Here is a 23,873-nt window from a genome sequence, read left to right on the forward strand (position 1 = left end):
GGCCCAGGTCAGTCTCAGTGGTTAGAAACACCTTTTCCCAGCTGTGACTGACACCACAGCTATGGTGTCAGGAACTGGCTGGCTGAAGATGAGTCATGGGAGGCACCAGCCAGGGAACCCCCAAAGGAGGACAGCTCAGAGCCAGGGGATTGGTGGTGGGACACTGAGGAGAGATCAGAGGGAGAAGATTGGGAAGAGGGGCTGGATGTTGAAGGGGCAACAGAGTTTGGTGAGCAGGGAGAGCCAGTGACAGGGAGCAGTTCAGAGTCCAAGGCTGAAGTAGAGGAGGAGGGGCAAAAGACATTTACGACTTGGAATTCCCTGCCTGTTGACATTAGACAGGCACCTTCCCTGTACTCCTTTTGGTGGCTGTTAAACTTTTTTTGCTTAGACAAGCCTACCCAGATTTGTAGAAAGTTTATATGTGCTTTAATATGTTTTTAACTTATTGTAGATTTTAATTATTGTTGGAATGTTTTAAATTATTTTTTTTAACTATTTTTACTGTTAATTTTATTGTTTTAGCCTTTTTGCAAACAACTTTGAAGTGTTTTACAATCAAGTGGTGCATAAATTTTATGAAATAAATTTGGGATGGGGCTTAGGGCAATTTTAATATCATTTTAATTTAACTTCTCCTCACCAGCTTTCTGTTGTATTTTTAAAACTATTGGTCTCTTTGAGCACTAAGAAGGGAGCAGGGCAGAAATGTGATTGAGCAAACACAGTTCTCCATAGATGACAAAAGGAAGTGTCTGTGTTGAGCAGAAGCTAGAGCTGACGCAACATTTGTGAAATTGAGCCCCAAACACTTCCCTGAAATTGTGCCACTGACTTTATCCCCAACTTCGTTTCTCCAAATCATTTTGGCGATTCATCATCACATGTACTTAGGAATAAGTCCTAATGAACTCTACAAGGCTTACTTTTAACTAGTCAAGCTCTAGAAAGCTCCACTTCCTCCTCCTCCACATCTGAAAAAACAAGGGGGCATGGGATCACTTTAAAAACTTTTAGGCCACTTTTGCATAAATAATCTTTGAATTTTTGCAAGGCAGGAGAGAGAGAGAGAGAGAGAGAGAGAGAGAGAGAGAGAGAGAGAGAGAGAGAGAACTACAAATGTAATGAAGAAACAAAAAAAGTTTTCCTTAGTAATACAGGCTTATAAAGTTTCAGGGAGTGGCACAAAGTGACAATCTATTTTCACAACCTCTGCCCTTTCTTCAGAAGTGTATTTAGCCCTGTGCTTCTCAAATTAAATAAGCTGTTGGGCTTGCAGGAATGGCCCACCCTTCTGTAAAGAGTGTGTGTTTTTCTATACATATTTAAGCACAGTACACCAAAATGCTGTCTGGTGTCGGAGGCAGTATGTCTCATATGTCAGCTGCTGGGAATCCCAAGTGGGGGAGAGTCCTGTTTGCAGGCTTCACTGAGGCATCTGCTTGGCCGGCCACTGTGAGAACAGCATGCTGAACTAGATGGTCCCCTTTGGCCTGTCGTAGCAGAAGGGCCGTTATTATGTTGTTATAATGGTGGCCTCCAGTGACTATTAAAAAAACTGACAGTTCTAAAATTAAACCAAAACCTGAGAACAGGACTTTCTGGGGAACAAAAAATGTTGGCTACTCCAATTTTCTTCCCCTCCAAAAGAATTTTGCCGCATCCCTGAAATACAACCAGCTGATTCTGAGATGGTCTTCATCAACTGGGTGCTGCTTAACAGGAAAAGGGCCTTGAGGAGAGCCTCACAGTGGATTTTTCTGTACTTTGTCTTTCCCAAGTAATGTCCACTGTTATTCCTGTTTCCTTCAAACCTGAACAGGACTACTGTTCTCATGACTGCAGCTGATGCCCTCCTCCCCCAAATGTACCACAATCTGCCATTCACTGCACTAACAAGCACATTAACTACCCAGGCTAATTGGTTTATGGATAACATTAATTACCATGTTGCTCATTAATGGATGAAATCTTTATTGGTTTCATTGATCAGCAGGACTTGTTAGTTGGCCTAACCAATGGCAGATGTAACAAGCTCTCTTATTGGCATATCAATTAATGTAATCAATTTCTGGCCAGCGGCTGCCATTCGCTTCCCTGTTTGTTAGAAGGTGGGAGTTCAAGGCAGAGCAAAGCTTTCATTGCAAGTTTTTCTCATTCTTCTTAAGCCAGCTTCCCCACAGGCCCTCATTGGCCATGTGTGGGTCTGTATGGCAAAACACCTCTTCTCCTGCACAATACACGACCTTTTCGTTGCGCGCTCTCTCTCTCTCTCTCTCTCTCTCTCTCTACACATACACATGTGCATGAGAAATCCATCAGTACAGACATCCATAATCATGCAAGGCCTGCACTCCCAGAAAATATATTACCCATCCTCTTACAGATGCATACTCAAGACTGCAACATCTTGTGGGTCTTTCTGAGTGCTGTATACGCAAGCCACTGTATATGCAGACATGAGAGCAAACTGCTAATAAATATGGGGAAATCCAGAAGCTCTACTTGTTTCATCTACAATTCTAATGGGAAAAGGGGAGTTATAGCATGGGCAGTCAATGGGTACAAGGTATTCAACGACTTCAGCTGGGGAGCGGGTAGAGATGGTGCTGTGATGAGGCCACAAAACAAGATACACCAGAGGGTGGTGAGGAAAGGGAGAGAAATATGGTGATGCTGATCTTTTTGAGGGAAGAAGTTCATATTTAAGGATGCAAATGTCACTTTTCATAGGCTAGAAGCAGCTCAAAAAGAAACTAGCAAATTATTTAATGAGGAAGTGGGGATTTATTCTAACAGACTTTTGGGAACTGACTGCTTTTAATGAAAGGGCTGGTGTTGTGCTGTTTTTGTTGTGTAAGTTTTAATAGATCTTATAGCTTTTAATTCTATTAATGTTTAATTGTTTTTAATGATTTTTTTAAAAAATGTTTTTAGCTGTTCTTATTTTTTTCTGTAAGTCACCTTGAGTCCCTGTTGGGGGAACAGGTGGGATATAAATAAATAAATATATGATGATGAGCTCAAAGTCCACATGCTACTCAAACCACCCAATTGTGAGCAGCAGCAAAACTTTTGAGAAGCCCAGGACTATCAGTATTCTAGCTGTGGTTACTCTTCCATAAGTGAATTATACACACTAGCTGCTGCAGCACACTGCTGGACTCAGAAAAGCGGGGGCAAAGGGAAAGGGAACCAGTTACCTTACAAAACCTAGGGCAGGAAACTTACAAACTTTATTGTGGGGGAACTCAGAGATATTGCTGAACTAGAACTCCCATCATGCCTGACCATTGGCCATTCTTGCTGAAGGGGATGATGGATCAAAGGTTCCCCTCTGCTGGCTAGAATTTTCACCTCCTTTTCTTTGCATTATAGGAGACTTGAGGTATTTCCCCCATAGTATGTTGCCCTTCCCAGTTGGAGGGAGCATCACGGTGTATGTCAAAGAGGCAGTTGAAGGAGCCCTTCCAAAAGGAAGAGTAACGGTTCTTTTGACCCTTCCTCTTCACCTGCTTATTGGGCAGTGCCCTATTTCTGTTCCTAGTCTCTACCAGGGCATCCTCCAGCCCTTTCCCGAAGAGCTTGCTCCCTTTAAAGGGGTCATTGGCCAGGATGGCCGCTGGCTTAGCATCTATATGCCACTGCTTAAGCCAGAGCTGCCTGTACACTGCCAAGTCTGTTGTCATGGCTTTCACAGAGAATTGTAAGGTATCTGCTGAGGCATCGGCCATGTAGGACTATGGCTTGGAAAGTTTTGTTATTCCTTGATGTAGGTAGATGGCCTAGAGTGGGGCTCGTTTCAGCATGGCCTGAACCCCAATGTAGGCAAGCTTTGGCCATGAATGAGGCTGCTTCTGAGAACCTAATGGCAAAGGCTGAGGCTTCATGAAAGGTAGACTTCTGCCCTCTTGTTCTTGGGGAAGTCATCCCCATCGCAGGACACCATAAACCCATGTGAAATTAAAAAGGGGGGGCATGTACAAGTGGGACCTTGAACAACTCCAGGGCATGCTTATCAAAGGGATAGACAATTCATGACAGAGTGTCCTGCCTTGGAGACTCCAGGAATCTGCCATTCATTCAAAATGTTCTCTTCAAATTATTCCGGGAATGGTAAAGCCCTCTTGATGGCCTTGTGCTTTGGGAAGGCCTTCAAACCATTGTCTGAGGCCTGAGGCTGTTTCTCAGCCTGTTGGAACCTATTCAGGGAGGTTCACTGTCATGCTTGCACACCTTCCCCAAGAGCTGTCAAATGTCTGGGCCCAGGAAAAGTATGGATGAATTATCTCCTTCCTCTCCTTGTCCGGCGACAACTTACCTCCCTCCCTATCCAAGGGGGCAGATCTGCACCTGGAAGCTGGCTTCTTGTCCTGGCAAAGATGCATCCTCCTGTTCCTGCCTCTGTGTCCACTGTGTGTGGCTAAGGAGCTCTCTCATCAAAGGAGGAGGATATGGAGAAGGGAGGAAAGGGGCTTGTCCTCCTCCTCCTCCTCTGAGTATTTGGTTGCTACAGTTGCTATCGGTCCTGTGGGGCTTTGCCTGCTGCTGCTCCGGTCTGGGGCACCCCTGGTGATGGGCTCAGTACCTCCTAGGTGGCTGCCCACCCACCAATGCAGCAGTCTGGTGTCTAAATAGAAAGAAAACACTTTGAGGGCAGTTGCTATCTTATTTTGGATTCCTGGACAAGACAGAGTGTGAGGAGGAAAATAAGCTGATTTGAAGATCTGGGAAGGGTGGCTGGATCAGTCTCAGCCACTTCCCAGCTTTCTTCCTCAAAGGAACACAGTGCTTACAAGTTGTTTGGCCCAAGAACAATTGAAATTGACTCCACGCAAATACAGCAGGCTGAAGGTGTTGGAAGGGGTGCTGCCCCATGGCTACCCTCAGCTTTGCAAGCAGACTGGACCTCCAGGGATCTACAAGCCATCGACAAGATTTGATTTATCGGGGCTAAACTATAAAGGTGGGAAGACTCCAGTCATTTCCAACTCAGGAAATCACATCACAAAAGTACTTTTTAAACTAATTACCCAGATTCCAAATTGCTGCCCTTAATGAGCCTTCTTTCTGCCCAGAACTTATGAGAGAAAAAGCTACCTTTGGAGCACAGTAATTACCGCTTTCCCTTTCAAACTTCTAACTGGAGATCAATGCTGCATTTTAAGACTCATTGATTTACAATTAGCCTGGCTTTCCTGCTAAAGTGTTTTCAAGCAGAGTTTACTTTTATTTTATTCTGAAATCTCAGAGATCTGGTTCTTGGATTTCACATCCTCCTGAGACACGTGCTGGAAACTCAAAAAGGAAGAAACACATCTGAGGGAGGGATGTGGGCCACATTGAAGTGGCTGGTGGGGGGGGAGAGAGGGGGGATAACAAAGCAGAAGCCTTGAACAAAGCTATGGGAGAAAGGAGAGGCAGTCAAGCCAGACAGAGCAGCCACAAATACCTGGCAGGAGCAGCAACAGCCTATCAACTCAAGGAGCTCTCAGCAAGTGCTTCCCTCCTGCTCTTCTGTGGCATCCGGGAGAGGGATGCTCTGCGCATCTTTACAAAACAAAGCACTGGTTAAAAATAGTGTAGAAGGCAAGGCCATGAGGGGCCAGCAGCTCCTGCATTTGCACAATCTATCCCACAAGGGGAATAGAAGTAAGCAAAGCAATTAAGAATTTCATGCTGATTGCTTCAAGCATTTTCTTCTCTGCCATAAATGTAATCGCATAAAGAAGAGAGCCTCTCCTCCTTGACTCCATCTGGAGCCCTGCTCTCCATATAGGCAGAAGCCCAACTGAGACATACAGATCCTTGGGCTTGGCCACCTCCTACAGCATTTGCCTGTGGCGAGCAATTCTCTACAAAGGAACAGCATGATGTGGCAGAGGACCGCAAATCTGAGAACCCTCAGCTGCACAAAAGGAGGCTGCCGTACTCCTACGCTCATGTGATCTGACAACTGGCATCAAATCATGAAAATCTCGGCTTTCACTTGAAAAATTAAGCATGTGTTGCTGGACTTTTGTTTGTGGAGATACGTTTGAACAACAGGTAAGCAACTGCAAGCAAAAAGTCATAGTGTTCAAGGGCAGCGGCTCCAGTTGTGTCCTGCACAACTTATGGCTCTCCACCACACCACCATTATTTCCCACTCCTCCCCTACCACTCATCCTTTATCCTAAATCTCCCTTTCTGCCCCACTGCTTTGTAACAAACAAACAAAGCAAGCGTATCCCCTTAATTCCTTTTTAAAAATTGGAGTTTGGAATAAAGTGTCTGCACAGGGAACGTTTATACAAGGTGTGGCACTACAGATTTGTTACTGGTTTGAATAATTTATTTTGGACAGAAAGCCTAATTTTTTATTGGCTTAAATATGCAATCCAATGCTAAACATTAAAATGTGACCCAGTTCGTATGTAATACCAAGCCAAACCATGGTTAAGTGTGAACAACTGAGTGTACAGGTACTCAGAAGAAAAATCACAGCTGCTTCCCTGGTCCTACTGCCACTGTACTACCTGGAAGCAAGCCTTAGTTTGGCTTACTGTTATGTCTGAGCCTGGGCTCACAGGTTGTCTCTCCAAACCAAACTAAAAGCAGTAAGCCAAGAACAAACTTTGGCTACAGCTCACGATTGTGTAGTGAAGCAAATCAGGAGCTTGGAATTGGCTGTAATGCTAAGCCAAACCATGGCTTGGCTCTAAGTAGTACAGCAACAGAAAGACTGGGGGGAAAGTGAAGTAGCCACAAGATTCCTCCAAGCGCCCACACGCTTGTTTACACTTAGCTACAATTTGCCTTAACATATGTGCAAACCAGGCCTCTACCTGTGCAACCGACACATTTTTGTCAGATGATTACACTTACTTACTTACACACACACACACACACACACACACACACACACACACACGTACGTACCAGGAACCTGTTAATTAAATATTCTCTACAGTGATCAAAATTAGCATACCTTTGGCATAGAACACCATCAGTAACTGCTTTAGTGATCTAGTTGGTGGAGTATGGAGAAAGGTTTGCCCCAGGCTAGGCTATGTGCACTGCCAGCCAGAGATTAACACAGAGGAGGAGTCAAAATAGCTGCTTAGCACCAAATTTAAAGAAAAATATCAAAAAGTTCAAAAAATGAAAGCTACCTTGAGGACAGCCTGCTCAAGTCTCAAAGATAATGTTTGGTCTATTTTTAAAACAGGTCTTTAACACTTAGTAGGATCCTTCTCAGCAGCAAGCAATCCTAAGACACACTGCAAAATCAGGGGGAAAACAAATAATTTAGGAAATCAAAATCCAAAGGGAAAAGAGGTTCAAGTGGCAACAAGCCCATCCGTAGCCTGTGATGGGATAAGGAGCAGGGGTGCAGGGCTGTTGTGTCAGTTTGACTGGCACTTTTCACATCCTCAGTTGTTATCCACAACTATTATTTTGCTATTTCCCCACACGCCGCAGAAAAGGGCTTCTTCTGGCAGCCTGGCAGCCACCTCCATTAAACACCTAACAGGCCTGACAATAAACAAAGAGAGAGGCTGCTGTAACAAATGTCCTGCCCAGCCATACCCCCCAATCTGTGGTGCATGCTCATGAGCTCCATTCCAAGCCAGCAGGCTCAAGTAAGAGGGAAACAAGAGGCAAACAGCCTGCACTATGGCTGAGCAGCGGAGGCTGGGAGGGAAAGATGGCAGAGAGATGGAGCCATTTTATTAGATCAGGCAAATTCTAATTTATTCTGCAGAGAGGGAGGCGAGAAAATGGATTCACGCTCAGCAGGCTGACTGCAAAGCATCCAACCCCCATCATCCTCAGATTTTCAAACTCATTGTTTGCCTCTTTTGGCCATTCCTAGCAGCTGTAGAAAAATCAAGCTCCTCCTGGAGACAGGGGTGGGTGGGTGGGGAGTGGGCGTCTTATATTTTAGCCCTCAAGGAAACAAATTGGTTGCAGGGTTTTGCTCTGCTGAGTACAGAATCGGAAACAGCCCCCGCCCCCCAGCTCATATTCAGTTTAATGTAATGCCAGACCCCACCCAAAAGGATTCACTGAAAAGGTGTCCAATTGCTCTTGGCACTACATACTTCTAACGGGGTGCTGCACTAATGGTCATGTGGGAAAATCCACACTGCTCCCTCCTGCAAAAGGAGTCCAAGGCAGGAGATGTACAGTAAGGATAGCTATACTTCAGCCACACTGGACACTGCAAGAGATGCAGGCACATGCATGTGTGCACACACACACATTGGGAGAAACATACATGAACAAACACATACTAGGCATATGTGGGGGCTTGGAGCCTTGGCTGACTGAAGGTCTGCAGTGACTCCACTAAGCACTCCTTGCCCTCTCTCTGCTTCCTATTCATGTCCCACTTCAAAGAATTGGGAAACAGCTTGACATGATGAAACAAAACCAGCCAATCAGGACTAATCTGTTTTTGAATAGTAAAGCCACCATCCATTGGAAAACAAGACTGGGGTCAACCCCCCTTCCAAGAAGGATCAATTGAGTAGACATAGAAGCAGCAGACTCTGCAGGGTGAAGAAAGCAAAGCAACCACGAAGCAAAAATTTGCCATGAGCTGGGGCAAAAGCAGCCATCTTCGAGTCTGGGTGCAGTGGGCGAAGACCCCTTTTGCAGCAATTAGTAGCAGAGGCAATACTTCTTTTGCAACCAGTTCTATGATGAGAGAGGCAGAGCTAATTCTGAGTCTTAGTTCATCTTTGATGAACAGAAGGGTTAATGTAAGAACCATTTCTTTGCAAGGATAACTCAAGCGACACTGATGTGAATCAATGTTCCTTTTGTGAACACATTACTTGGCAGAAACTGGCTTTTTGTATCCCCCTTAAACGAAGCCAGCAAAACAAAAAAAGGGGGAGGAATGTCCTTCAAACAAAAGGATGAGGTGAAAATAAAGAGAGACTCGCCTGCACTTTATTCTCTTTCATAGAAGCAAATGCATTTGGTGCTTTTTATACATTAATCAATCAATATCACTGACTGTACATCAGCAGTGCAGCCAAGTTATGAACGACCTTTCTGGCAAAGAGGACACTTTTAATGCTCACAAGACTGCTCAGAGCTTTGCAACTTTCTGAATTTATGCCTGCATGATTACCCCTCAGAGGCAGAAGCCTGTTAGCAGAACACCAAGGATGACCAGATTAGAACTTGCCAATTTGCACAGGCTGGGTGGAGGGAGCTGCCGTGTACGTGCACAGCCATCAATTGGTCTGGGAAGGCCCCTGCCATATTCCAGGAAGCTTTTTCCCATTGGCCAAAGTGGACATACTGGGAGAAGCAACTAGGCTCCATCTGTCTGGCCAACAAGCCACAGCTTGTGAAGGATGACAACTCCACTTTTGTTGCTGGCTAGAGCCACAGATTTGGTGTTCCCCACCTCACACACCTGCAGCCCTGAGCTGGCATCGAAGCCAAGGTTTCAAAAAATAAAATTGCTCCTGTCACCTGGCCTGAGGCAGCCTCTGAGCAGAAACAGAAGGAGCTCTCTTTGGCCAGTATCTAAAACCACTTTGGGTTTCTCTGCACAGCCATCTTCCCAAACATCAACTTGAGAAGCATTGCCTTGCACAAATTGGACAACTAACATTTTAACCTGCTCTTAAATCATTGGCAGAAATGGCATTTACACAGCCCAAGAAGTAAGTTCACAGCCAAGCTTTGCTAACAAAACAAAAACAGAGGAAAACCCAAATAGAAGCAGTTACACGTCTTGTGAAAAGGTAACTATGAGATGGTTAGATCTGATAGAAGGCTACAACAAGTGCTCCAGATTGGATTGTTGCAATGTGTTCTACGTGGGCTGACCTTGGAGAAAACTCAGGAACTTGCAGTGGGCAAGTTACCAGACAAGGTTCCGTGTACAGCTCATATAACCAGTTTTAAAACAGCTTGCATGGATTTTCCCATTCATATCCAGGCCCAAATCAAGGTGCTCACATTGGTGGTTCAATGGCTTAAACAACTTAGGCCCAAAATATCTGAAAGACTCCTCCTGTCCCTACAGACTTTCTTGGGATGGGCAGAGGATATGGGAGCCCACAGTGGTGTGTCTTGTACTCTTGTATTCTACAGCTTCCACTGTATGTTCTTTACTCTGGCCTTTGACACCATTTTTTTAAAAGGACCCACCCCATTAATCTGATAATTAAAGCAAATTACAGTCAAATTTTGTTATTGTTGCAGCCCTGGAATAACAGCAGCAGCAGCAGCAGCAGCAGCAACACATTTCTATTTCAATTATGATGAAAAGGAGTCACATGAATACCTTTTTAGCATTTTAAAAACGGTAGACAGAAGCATGTTGCTTATACAGTGATGTCACTTTTTCAGAAAAATTGTAACTGGACGTTTTAGTTGAAAATATTGCAATATCATAAATCAATTGGGATCTGATTTAGCATGACTGATGTCTATTCAGTAAGTAAGCTAAAAATGCACATTCTGTAATTTTTACATGCTGTACGAATCTCAAACATTTCTCCAATTGTTAAAATAATTTCAACTGAAATATTTTAGAGGGCAGGATCCAGAAAACACTTAACCCTTGTGTACCCTCAATTCAGAGGGTTTGCTCTGTGACCCAAGAGAGAGTCCACAGCGTCTGTGAGAGTGCAGCACTTTCCACATCAACTTTCATGGCAAGGATCTCCTAGACAACATCCAAGTCATGCTGCAGCTTGGGCTGGACTTTGGAACTGAAGTCTAGGGCCCCGTAGTTGAGGAGGCCACTTGCACAACAACAACGAAGTCCAGTATCAGCAGCACCAGGCCAAGCAAGTGCTTAATAGGGGCCGACTGTGGTTGGTGACAAGAGTCACCGCAGCACCATTTCTGTCTTTTGCTTTCTTTCTTTTTTAATCGTTTTATAGTCAGCCACTGGCTGGGCATGTACATAGTTGCAGGGCTCATCTGGTGATTTTTACTTTAAAATATATTATCCTTTTCTACCACAGTATGGTGCTGATTTCCAAGTAAATGTACCGGTACTTGGCATCAGGGCAGCAAAAGGAAATTCCAATATATTCCTACAGTCATGATGGTACTATTTAGTGAGTTTAAAATACAAAACTGAACATGGACAGATAATTTTTTAAAGAAAAAAAAACAGGCTTGGAAAACTTTTTAGTTTTAGCTTTTCTCTCACATCAGAGGAATGTAGTAGTAGTCATAATGTTCTGATTTACAAATGAAGGTATACACATAGCCACCTCACAGAATCATAGAGTTGGAAGGAACCCTGAGGGTCATAAAGTCCAACCCCCTGCAATGCAGGAATCTCAAGTAAACCATCCCTGACAGATCCCTGGCAGATCCCAAACTCTGCTTAAAACCCCCAATGAAGAAAAGTCCACCACCTTTCAAAGGAGTCTGTTCCACTGTCGAACACCTGATGTTTAGTTCCTGGTGTTTAGTCAGAATCTCCTTTCTTATGACCTGAAGCCATTGGTACAATTCCTACCATCCAGAGCAGAAGGAAACACACTAACTCCATCTTCCATATGACAGCCCTTTAGATATTGGAAGATGGTTATCATATCTCCTCTCAGTCTCCTCTTTTACAGGCAAAACATACCCAGCTCCCTCAACCGTTCCTCATAAGGCTTAGTTTCCAGACTCCTGATCATCTTGGTTGCCCTCCTCTGCACATGTTCCAGCTTGTCAATATCCTTCTTAAATTGTGGTACCCAGAATTGGACAAACTGGTGTGTTCTGACCAAGGCAGTAGAGAGGTACTATGACTTCCCTTGATCTGGACACTAGACTTCTGTTGATGCAGTCTGAAATAGCATTAGCCTTTTTTCGCTGATGCATCACACTCTTGACTCATGTTAAGCTTGTGGTCTACTAAAACCCCTAGATCCTTTTCAAATGTACTACTGGCAAGCCAGCTGGTCTTCCCTGCATAAGTGTAGAACCTGATATTTGTCCCAATTGAAATTAATGGTGTTAGTGTTGGCCCCCTTCTCCAATCTGTTAAGGACAACTTGAATCCTGATTCTGTCTTCTGTGGCATTGGCTACTCCTTTCAGGTAGTGCTATCTGCAAATTTGATTAGCATTCCCTCAATACCTTCATCCAAGTCATTTATAACTACAATGGGCCAAGGACAGAATGTGAACACACACACAATCCCATTATAAGGCCGTTAAATGTTTAGGGTCTAAAATGACTTATTTGTACCTCTGCTTCTAGGAAACAATGAGAAGGGCACCCTCCCTACACTAGGTTTCAGAGAACCACTAGAATGGCCAAACTAGCATGGTTGATTTGATTTTATAAGCTACTAATATGCCTGTATCTTCTCTCTCTCTCTCTCTCTCTCTCTCTCTCTCCAATCCTGGAATCCATACAGTCACCTTTCCCCTTCCCTAGAATCCTTACACCAGGAATGAAGGAAGGAGGAAGGGCCCCTGGGAGGTGGCCTGGAAAGCAGAGGCAGCTGTACTAGTCAAGTGGAACAGACAGGCACTGCCCGCCTGCAAAGGCTGGAATTAATGCTATTGTCCTGCCACAAAGGCAGCAGCAAAGCAAGCAGTGGAGGGCAGAGGACAAGCCCAGCCCAGCTACAAGCCAAAGGATGAAGGAGGAGAATGACAAGAAATTAGGGAGAATCTTCTTGGTCTGCTCTAGAGCAGGGTGGTAGTGCCTAGAACGATACCAGCTTTTACCTAGAGAGCCCAGAGGTCAATCATACATGTTTCATGTGAATATGCTAATGTGCTAGAAGAGTATGTTCAGGACACTCATGGGCTGGAGCATCATGGACCAGTGGGCTGACTCAGTATAAACTAGCTTCCTAACTGCCTTATTCCAAGTTAGACTATTTTTTCATCTGTCTGGCAGTGGCTCTCCTGTGTCTAATGCAGTGAAGGTCTTTTCAGCCACCTGCTACAAGATCCTTTTATTAAAGGGTTGGACCTGGAACCTTCTATGTGCCAAGCAGAGTCTACTACTGAGCGACAACCTCTCCACATACTGAATCCGATCTCCCAAAGGTCTGAGCAAATTACAAAGCAGTAGGGGGATCTGATTCTGTATTTGAACATTGTCTATCAACCAAGGCTTTCAAACCCTGTGACCACCATGTGGGGTGCTGTCCTCTGTGCCCTGCAGTTTCTGCTGCAGGTTGGGAAGATGTATATGGGCCTGCGTTCCTTGGGCAAGTCATCCAACAGGGACAGGAGAGCTTTCAGAGGCTTTGCCTCTGCACAAAAGGGCAAGATAGTATCAGAGACCCAGCCAGGCCAAGTCAAACCTATGTTGTGGCTGACTGCTAAGCACAACACATGAAAAGAACCAGGCCTGTGCAGCAGCAGCAGGAGGAGGAGGAGGAGGAGGGATGCCTTTAATGATGAGAAGCAGCCAGCAGAGGGACCCCAAATCACTGCCAAGCTTCCCAGCTCAGCAATCTGGCAGCTGGCTGCTCCTTGTGGGCTTAGGATGCAGCTGAACAAGGAAAACATTCTGGAACAAGTCAGCAGCTGGAGCTTCCTCTCTTGCTGCTTAATGAAAGCCATGAGCGGCTGATGACAAGTGTCTGGTGGAGCAAGCTGGAGGTTTATGAGATTCCTGCCACGTTTCAGAGCAACTGCAGCATGCCTTCACTCTGCCTGCCACAATCCTGCTAACCACTTCCTTCCTGCCAGGCGCTTCTACTAGAGACTTTCATTAACCCAGTGTTTGGTGTGTGTGTGTATAAGTTTATACTACACCCTCAAGGGGCATGAGAAAGTGTTTCCTTGAGCAAAACAGAAAATGATTAAGCTCTTCATATCCTTCATCATCACCTCCTCTACCCACTGGGCACAGCTGCCTCTCTTGCCTCCCAAATCACAAACACATGAGGACAAATGATGTTCTTCTTCTGCTAAAACCTCAGCACCTAGAACCTGGTGTGAGATGTAAGTGGTGACATTTGACTCCAATAGAGGAAGCTATCCAAAAATGAGGGAATTGATAAAAAGGAAGTTGAAAAGGAAAGTAAAGAGGGTCCAATGTTTCTAGAATGCTTGGGGATTGTACCAACACACTCTACTCTAACAGAAGTTAGCTAGAATGTATACTGGGGGGTCAGGGCTAAGAGGATGCCAGTATGGTTAACCAGGAAAATCAAAAAAATATTAGGAGGCAAGAAGGCTTTCTTCAGAAAATAGAAGTCTTGCCCAAAGAATCACAAACTTTGGCAAAAGATATTCAAACAGACATTAAGTGATGCAAAAAAGAAAGAAAAGAATTTGAGGAGCACATCATGTTTTCAGCAAAGACCAGCTACATAAAAACTCTTTAAATACATTAAGAGAGGAGACAGGCTAACAAGGTAGTTGGACCTTTGGACAACAAGGAAGCCAAAGGTGTGCTAAAGGAGGAAAAGGAGATTTCAGAGAAGGTGAATTCTTTGATCTGTCTTGACAGTGGAAGATGTAAGTCATATCCTTGGTGCCTGAACTAAATCTCAGGAAGGGGGTCTGAGTAACAAAGGCGAACAGTGGTAATAAGTCACAAGGTTCTAGGTCTTATTGACAAATTAAAAAGTGACAAATCACAGGGTTTGGATGTACCAGGCAATTTTTAAAAACACTTGAATGTTAAATTGCTGATTTTCTAACAAAACCATGTAACTTGAAGGGTAAGGACTGTTGCTTAGAGCAACTGCCTTGCATGCAGAAGGTCCCAGGTTCAATTCCAGATAGGGCTGGGAAAAGTTTTTGCCTGAAACCCTGGAGAGTCATTGCCAGTTAGAAAAGACAAGGCAGCTTCCTATGTCCGTACGGTTAGCCTCCAAGCCTGAGGAAAGTGGCCAACGTTACACCAATTTTTAAGAAGGGATCAAGTGGAGATCTGAGAAAATACAAGTCAGTTAGCTTAATGTCTGCTCCAGGAAAACTGGTGGAAATCATTGCTAAAGATAGAATTACCAAGCATATGGAAGAACAAGCCTTGCTAAAGCAGAACCAGCATGGCTTCTGGAAGCCTAATTTCTGTCTCACAACCCATTAGAGTTATTTGAGTGTAAACAAGCATATAGACAGAGATGATCCAATTAATTTTGGTCATATCTATACCATGCATTTAAAGCACACATGGCTTCCCCCAAAGAATCCTGGGAACTGTAATCTACCTCTCACAGAGCCCCAATGCACAGCACCCTTAGCAAATTACAGTCCCTAGGATTCTTTGGGGAAAGCCATGTGTGCTTTAAATGTGTAGCGTCAGTATGACCACTGTGTACTTAGACTTAAAAAAAAGCTGTTGATAAAGTACCTCACCAAAGACTCCTGAGTAAGCTTAGCAGTCAGATTCTCTTATGGACCAGGAATTGGTTAAAGAATAGGAAGCAGAAGTGCCCTGCCCCCAAGGATCAGTATCAGGAACCGTGCTTTTTAACTTGTTCATAAATGGCCTGGAGTTCAGGGAAAGCAGTGAGGCAGTGCATGACAACCAGTATGTGGACCGAACAAACTTGAACAAAAAGGGATTGCTAGGAGTTTCAAAATGAACTCTCCAAACTGGGTGAATGGCATTTAAATAGAAAATAAGATCCAACATAAGGAAGGGTAAAGTGATAGTCAATGGAGCAGAAAAAATATGTAACTTTACATATGCACTGATTAAGCCTCAACTGGCAGTGACTGATGAGGTTCTATGATGTCAACCCTGTGTGTGACAGTTATGAAAGGTAAATTCCATGTTAGGGATAATTACGAATTAGGATAATTAGGAAAGTGGCAACAAAACTGATAATATTGTAATACCTTTATACAAATTTATAGTGTGACTGCGCTGTGTGCAGTTCTGGATGCTTCACCTTGAAATGGATTTTGCAGAGCTGGAAAGGGTTTAGAAAAGGGCAACAAAATGACCAAAGGATTGCAACGTCTCTTCTATAAGGAAAGATTACAATATTTGAACTTTTTTAGTTTTTTTTAAAAAAAAAAAATTAAGGGAGGACATGACAAAGGTGTATAAAACTATACATGGTGTGGAGAAATAAGATAGAGAGGTGTTTCTCCAGAATACTAAAACCTTGGACCATCCAATGAGGCTGGAAGATTCAGGACAGACAAAACAAAGCACATAACACATACTTGAACTATGGAACTCACTCACACAATAGATTGTGATTATCACCAACTTGGATGACGTTACAAGGGGTTTAGATAAATTCACTGAGAAAGCTGTTAAGGGCTACTAGTCATGATGGCTACTAGTTCTTCCTCCACTGTCAGAGGCAGAAATCCCCTGAATACCAGTGGCTGGGAATCACAAGTGGGGAGAGTGCTGCTGTGCTCATCTCATCTTTGTGAGCTTCCCATAGGGTGGCCACTGTGAGAACAGGATGCTAGACTAGATGGGCCTTTGGTCTGACCCAGCAGGGTTATTCTTGCATTCTTATGATTCAGGCTGTGATTAGAAGTGGTGCTGAAATAATTATGTTCACCACAATGAATTGGCTGTTGTTTGCTGTCAAATGAAGGAACTGCTGCCATCCCTCCTAAAAGAGCCATGGAGGAATTCAGGGAGACTATTTATGGTTGGCTAGGACAAATGGATGGGCCCTTCTGCATAAGGCAGCATTCTGTCACACATACAAGGAGAAAGGCACTTAACTGAGCCAAAGAAGGCAGGGGGTAGGGAAGCCTACAAAGGCAAAGGCAAATGCAAAGGAGGCCTCAGAAGTCGAGCAAAGGGAAGATACATTTGATTCTCCTTAATTTGGGCCAGGATGCGGGTGGCACTGTGGTCTAAACCACAGGGTCTAGGGCTTGCTGATCAGAAGGTCGGCGGTTCGAATCCCCACAACGGGGTGAGCTCCCATTGCTCGGTCCCTGCTCCTGCCAACTTAGCAGTTAGAAAGCACGTCAAGTGCAAGTAGATAAATAGGTACCACTCTGGCGGGAAGGTAAATGGCGTTTCCATGGCCACATGACCCAGAAGCTGTCTGCGGACAAACACCGGCTCCCTAGGCCAGTAAAGCGAGATGAGCGCTGCAACCCCAGAGTCATCCATGACTGGACCTAACGGTCAGGGGTCCCTTTACTTTTAATTTCAGCCAAGATGCTAGAGAAAACTTCTTGAAAAATTCCTACGATATACCTGATAGCCCTTTACAAATAGGAACAAAAGAATAGCTCTGCTGGATCTGGCCAGTGGCTCATCTAGTCCAGCTAGTGGCCAACCAGATGCCCTAATGGGAAGCACACATGCAGGATCTGAGCACAAGAGCACTCTCCCCTCCTGCAGCTTCCAACAACTGGTATTCAGAAGCACAAAGCCTCCAACAGTGAAGGTGGCTTGGGGCTGGCAGGGCGCCCTTCGATCCCAGCCTCACAAAGTGAATCATTCAGATCAGATTCCAGCTTTGCAACGCAGGACGGAGTGAGGAGCCAAATGAGCAGCGTCCCTCAGAAAAATGCGCCCAAGGCCGTCACCCTGACAGCCCTCCACACTACGCTTCTGCCTCCTTCCCTTGCCACCCGCACTGCCGCACATAATCCTTACTTCCTGGAACCTGCCAAGGTATGGCACAGGAGGGTTGGTGCTAATGTAATCCCAAAGGAAAAGGAGCAGACAGCAGGCAGTAAGCAGTCTCTATAGATCATAAAACAACTCATGAAGGCCAGCTGGATGCTTTCCTTACAACAGGAGAATGAAATGCAAGTAAGATTTCTACAACACTAGTCGCACACATCCACTTCAAGCCAACTTGGCTGATGGTGGTCCCACCAAGCAAGCAGAAAGTCAGTGCAAACCGTTATTCAGCTAGATAAGTGTCTGAGTGCTGGGCCAAAAATCCAGTCACAATCCCAGTGCTGCCTTCCCAACAGCAGTCATGAAGGGAGGCCAACTTGTTCCTCACCTTCTGAAATTGAGAGAGCAACACCCTGGTGTCACTGAAGCAGACACATCTCACTGTTATGGCAGAAAGAAGAGCTACACTTTGCTCGTGTGAGAAATACCACTCACCAGCATCAGGGGCGGAGCACTTCTGGATGGTGAAGATCTGGCCCAGGTCCTCCTCTTCTTCGGGAAGGCCCTTCTGTAGGCGCTGCAGCTTACGCAGACTCTCACTCCGCTGGTGCTTCATGGAGCGCACATGCTGAATGAGATTTAGTTTGGCCTTGGTGGAGTAGTTACATAGGACACAGTGGTAGAAGCAGCTTTCCCCATCAACTCCACTCTCATGATGCTGAAGGTGCTGCAGAAAGGAAATGAGAGCAAAGGTCAGCAATGAGGACCAACTTACACAAACTCCAGGGCAAAACTGGCAAAACTGAGCGTGTCAAAATCCTGGGGTCCTCAAAAGGCCAAGTGGGGGCAGGAGAAGGCAGACTTTCCCACACTCTCTTCATTTCAATCACAAGAGGCATCTTTTTAAAATCTGAATTTCAAAGACAAACTCATCGTTTGTCACCTAAAAGACTAAAAATGACTTGCCTTTAAAGGATCCCCCTTTTATTCAGGAGTTTCTCTTGCTAAAAACATAATTAAAACTCATGCTGAAGCAAAGCATGTGTTAATACACACACACTCCTCTCAAACAGCTAGGAAGGCATACCAGACTGTTAGCCATGTCAGCCTGTTCAGCAAGTGCAATAGTCTTTTAGCGTGTTAAGGCTAAAATATTTATTCTGGCATATGTTTTTGCGGACCAGAGCTCACTTTGCATGCCTGATGAAGAAAGCAATTCATATCAGAATGTAAGAGCCCTGTAGCAGAATCAGGCCCATCTAGTCCAGCACTCTGTTCTCATAGGGCAACTAGAGGCACCACTGGGAAGCCCACAAGCAGTACCCTGAATACAACAGCATTTTCTCTACCTGCAATTCTCAGCAACTGTTAAAAATGCATGTTGGTTTAGGAACTCTCTGCAGCACCAGTGGAAAACTGGGCTTTAATCAATCCACCTAACAAGCAACCCTATCACTCTTGCAAAAAGAAGTGCCTCTTGCAAGCAAAACAAGCTAAATTCCAAACTAAATCCCCGATAGGGTGGGAAGGGGGTTGCCACAGAAAGATGCATGTAGATTCCTAGTCTGCAGCCTGTCTGCCCCCTGGAACACCTCCCTGACACTTACAGTGAATGTGTAACACAGCCTCTGAGAAGAATAGGCAATCAAAAAGTGTGTCTCTCTGGGTGATTGCCCACACCTCTGAAGGTGCATGACACAGGGAGTTATAGGATCAGGACAAAGACCCATCTAGTCCAGAACCTTTTTGTCACACTAGCCAACCGGATGCCCTAATGGGACACCTGAAAAACAAGAGCACTCTCTCCACTTGCAGTCATCACTGCAGCCTCACTGGAGTCATCATGACCTTTTTTCCTAAACTAAATGTTCCCAAATGATGTAACTTTCCTCATGGGGGCTTCTTCTAGTCAGACGGTCATTTTGGCTGCTCTTTTCTTAACCTTTTTGAGTTCTACAATGTCCTTTTTCAGCTGAGTTGACCAGAACTGTACAAAGCATATTCCTGTATATGTAAAATTGGGGGAGGGTTGTTGGTTTTTTGCCTCAATGTGCACTGCTTTACACTTGCTTACAATGAACCACGTTTGCCATTTAACACACATTTATTCAGTTTGAAGAGCTCCTCACATCCCCCCCCCTTTTTTTTTACTACTCTGAAAAAATGGGTGTCAGCCCTTCCAACACTGCAGCAAACACAGAAAGAAACCAAATTGGATCATCTATGGCCAGCTTCACAGCAACCCACTCCTCTTCACCCATGGGCAGTAATCACAGTTTGCACCTCCCTTCACAAGCCTGCTGAATTCAATTCATTACGGAAAAAGGTATGTGAGAATTAAATGCTAGTTGAGCCCCTAGTGCAGACTGCCCCTCAATGGAGTTGAGCTAGACCAAAAAAGAAACTTATAATTCTCAGGGATAATAGGCAGAACCACAAAGAAACATTGAAAGCTGTCTTACATTAAGAGAGATGACTGGTCCACATGGCTCAGCATTGTCTACACTGATGAGCTGTGATTCTCCAGATTTTCAGATAGGGGTCTCTCCCAGCCCTACCTGGGAATGCCAGGGATTAAACCTGGGACCTTCTACATGCATAGCATGTGCTCTACTCAAAGCTCATCCATACAGAATATGAAAAGGAAAAGCTAAACAAGAAGTCTCACTAGGAAGTAATTTCTTCTAAGGAATATAGGCTTTTTTACTAGTTACTAAGAAAAGCCAACCAACTTCTGCCAGGATACATTGATCAATTCCATAATATGGAGGGGCACAACAGCTTTCCCCTCCCCCCTTACCAACAACAGGAAGCTTCTAACATCAGGTTCTTCACGCATGGAATGCAAAATATTGATCATGGTTAGTCAAAGCTTCACTTTTAAAGCAGAAACACACTGAAGTACATTTGATAAAAACCCTCACAAGTGAAGTTTCCCAAAGGATTAGAACCTGCTGCAAAATGAGGGCATTCCTGAGTCCAGTGAGGACAGACCATTTGTTAGAAAAGAGATCGTCAACACTGTGCCCTCCTGATGTTGTGGACTACAACACCCACCAGCCGCAGACAGCATGACAAGAGTTGCAGTCCACAAGAGCTGGAGGGTATTACTCTGACTACAAATAAGCTGAGCTTAGATCCTGGAAAGACAGAGGCCCCGTGGGTGTGTGATTCCCATGCCTAAGAAATTGGTCAACTTCCTGGCCTGGACAGGGCTGTACTTTCTGAAGGAGCAGGTATCCAGCCCAGGGGTGCTTCTGGATCCAGCTCTGTCAGTGGAGGTGCAAGTAGCCTCAGTGACTTGAAGCACCTTTTACAACCTTTGACTGGTGTGACAGCTACAACTGCTCCTGGACGAGAAGCCTTGACCACAGTAGTTGAGACACTGCTGAATGTAATATTGGGTTACTGCAACACACTCTGTTTGGGGCATCCCTTGTACTTTACGCAGAAACTGCAGTTAGTTTTAGCAGTTCGGTTGCTGACAACAGTGAGACCCTGTCTGTATGCAACCCTATGCTCAGAGATCTGCACTGGTTTTAATTTTATTTAATAAAATTTATATATCTCTTGATTGGTAAGAAAACCTCTAAGCCATTTACAAAAATATAAAACGAAACATTAAAATATATTTTAAGCAGGTTGTCTATCTGCTACAGGGCCAAGATAATCAAGGTTTTACTATTAGTATGCCCTTAACAACTAAAGACCAGGTTACTTGCAGGATCGCCTTACCCTATATAGGCCCACTCAGTTGCTTCAGTCTATGGAACTGGCACTGTTATGAGTTCCACATAATACTGGTAGGGAATTGATCTTTTAGTGTGGTAGCATCCACACTTTGAAACTTCCTGCCTGTTGATATCAGGCAGGACCTTTGCTAGCTTAAAACATTTTTCTTTAGGCAAACCTATCCAGAAACTGCATGTGTTTTATTTCATTTTAGCTTTGCTGATTTTAAACTTTAGAATACTTTTAAACACCTGTTTTATAATTATTTGTATTGAGAATTTTAATGTCTTATTTTATATTTTTGTATGCCACTTAAGGGGGATGTGAGTGGTGTTGTGGTCTAAGCCACGGAGCTTCTTGGGCTTGGAAGGTCGGTGGTTCAAATCTCCGCGATGGGGTGAACTCCTGTTGCTCAGTTCTAGCCCCTGCCAACCTAGCAGTTCGAAAGCACGTCAAAGTGCAAGTAGATAAATAGGTACCGCTCTGGCGGGAAGGTAAATGGCATTTCTGTGTGCTGCTCTGGTTTCGCCAGAAGCGCATTAGTCATGATAGCCACATGACCTGGAAAAACTGTCTGCAGACAAACGTCGGCTCCCTCGGCCAGTAAAGCAAGATGAGCGCCCCAACCCCAGAGTCATATGCGACTGGACTTAACTGTCAGGGGTCCTTTACCTTTTTTTATGCCACTTAAGAGGTTTTCATACAACCAAGTGGCATATAAATTCTCACCACACAGAACTTCAGCAATCTGCAACCAGGGTGGTACCCAACAGGCTTATTTGGACTGCTGCTGCCCAGAAAGGACCACCCTGCTGAGAGCCTGAGGGCCCACTCCTGCCTTTCTCCACCTGACCCAGGCTTCAAAAGGACTGATGCTGTTAAATTGCTTTTATGTTGTTGTTGTTGTTGTTTAAAAAAATTAATTGCTTTTTAGTGTTTTAACTGTTTTTAACCCATATCCTATGCCCTTTAAAAATATGTTGGGGGTGGTTATTGGGTTGTTGTGTTTAATTTGATTACCGTATTTTTCGCCCTATAGGGTGCACCGGCCCATAGGGCGCACTTATTATTTTTTTTTGGGGGGGGGGGAAATAAAGAAAAAAAATTATCCCCCCCCCCGAGCCCCAAAGAGCAAAGAAGCCATGACAGCGAGCAGGATGGATCCTGCTCGCTGTCCTGGCTTCGTTTTTAGCCTTGGGGCTGGGGGTCCGGGAGCGAAGGCGAGGTTGCGCACCGACCCCTGTCGCTCTCCAGGTTTCAGCGAAAGCCTGCATTCGCCCCATAGGACGCACACACATTTCCCCTTCATTTTGGGAGGGGGAAAAGTGCGTCTATAGGGCGAAAAATACATACTTTGTAGTTTTACATTCTGATTTTATCCTGTGAACCGTCCTGAGACCTGTAGGTATAGGCCACTATATAAATTCAATGTATTATTATTATTATTATTATTAATAATAATAATAATAATAATTGGATTTCTTGCCCACCCTTCACCCTATAGTCCCAGGGAGGGTTACAACATTTATAACTGTAATGTTAAAGCCAAATAAAATAGTTCTAAAATGAAAATAGATAAAATAAATATACACCAGACAAGAAAGCAGGTCCCACAGAAATCTTAACTGCCAAAGGTCAGGGGAAAGAGGTGTGTTTTCCAGATAAGAAGATATAGCAAAGGTGATAGACGCACCTCTGTGAGGAGGGAGTTTCATGGGTTAGGGGCTACCGTGGAGTATGTCCACCCCAGGCTGCCAGCCTCTGAACTTCTGACGTCAATAAAACTACCAAGAGGGCCTCTTCTGTCTATCTGAGAGATTTGTAGGGAAGGAGGTGGCCTTTCAGATATCTGGGGTTTAGGGCTTTGAGCACCTTAAATCAGGGCTAGAAAACAAACAGCAACTAGTGCAGTTGTCTTAAAATAGGGGTTATATGAGCTCTAAATAGAACCTTGACTAGTAAAGCTGGCTGTTGCATTTTGGAGCAGTTGAAATGTCCAAATAGTTTTCAAGGGAAACACTATGTAGATCACATTACAATCATCTAAGTTAGACATCACCAGACCAAGGGTACAGTGGCCAAGTCACCTCTGTCTGGAAGGGGCTGTTGCTGGAAACAGGCACTCCTATCCACTGAGACTACTTGAGCCTCCAGTAACAGTGCTGGATTCAGGAGAACTCCCAAGCTATAGACCTGCTTCATCTCCCCAGCTCCTGTATGCCAGAACTCAGAATACATTTTCTTTATGGGATCCTCTTTACTGGCCCACATCTAGTCCATGACCACCTCCAAGTATCAATCTAGCACCAGAGTTGCCTCTCCCAATTCAAATGAGAGAGAGAGAGAGAGAGAGAGAGAGACAGACAGACAGACAGACAGACAGACAGATGTACGTATGCATCATTCACATATTTCAATCCAAAACTCCTGATAACAGATCCCAGCGGCACTTCAAAAAGGGCAAATGGAAGATGAGTCCTTTGTACTGGTGGGCTTCAAGGTTTCTTAGAGCTGCAGCTGGGGAAGACTCTGGGCTTATCCACACTTCCTCTTGTGCCGTTGCTATCCCCCAGGGAAAACAGCTCCTTAGTGCTCTATTGGAGCAGCAATTTGGGTTTTCTACAGATTGATGTTTTCTC

General features: G+C 44.6%; 1 protein-coding gene across 18 annotated transcripts in view; it reads right to left on the minus strand.

Moving 5' to 3' along the window:
• The window catches only part of ZFHX3 (zinc finger homeobox 3), a 349,711-nt gene that overhangs the window by 56,294 nt on the left and 269,544 nt on the right, over nt 1–23,873 (minus strand). For all 18 annotated transcript variants that reach the window (XM_081871759.1, XM_081871758.1, XM_081871756.1 and 15 more), the window contains one exon: nt 17,998–18,229. In XM_081871759.1, coding sequence (XP_081727885.1) covers nt 17,998–18,229 — 232 coding nt within the window. The remainder of the gene's footprint in view (nt 1–17,997; nt 18,230–23,873) is intronic.

The sequence above is a fragment of the Podarcis erhardii genome (genome assembly GCF_964252035.2).
Source record: "Podarcis erhardii genome assembly, chromosome: 7".
Taxonomy (NCBI): domain Eukaryota; kingdom Metazoa; phylum Chordata; class Lepidosauria; order Squamata; family Lacertidae; genus Podarcis; species Podarcis erhardii.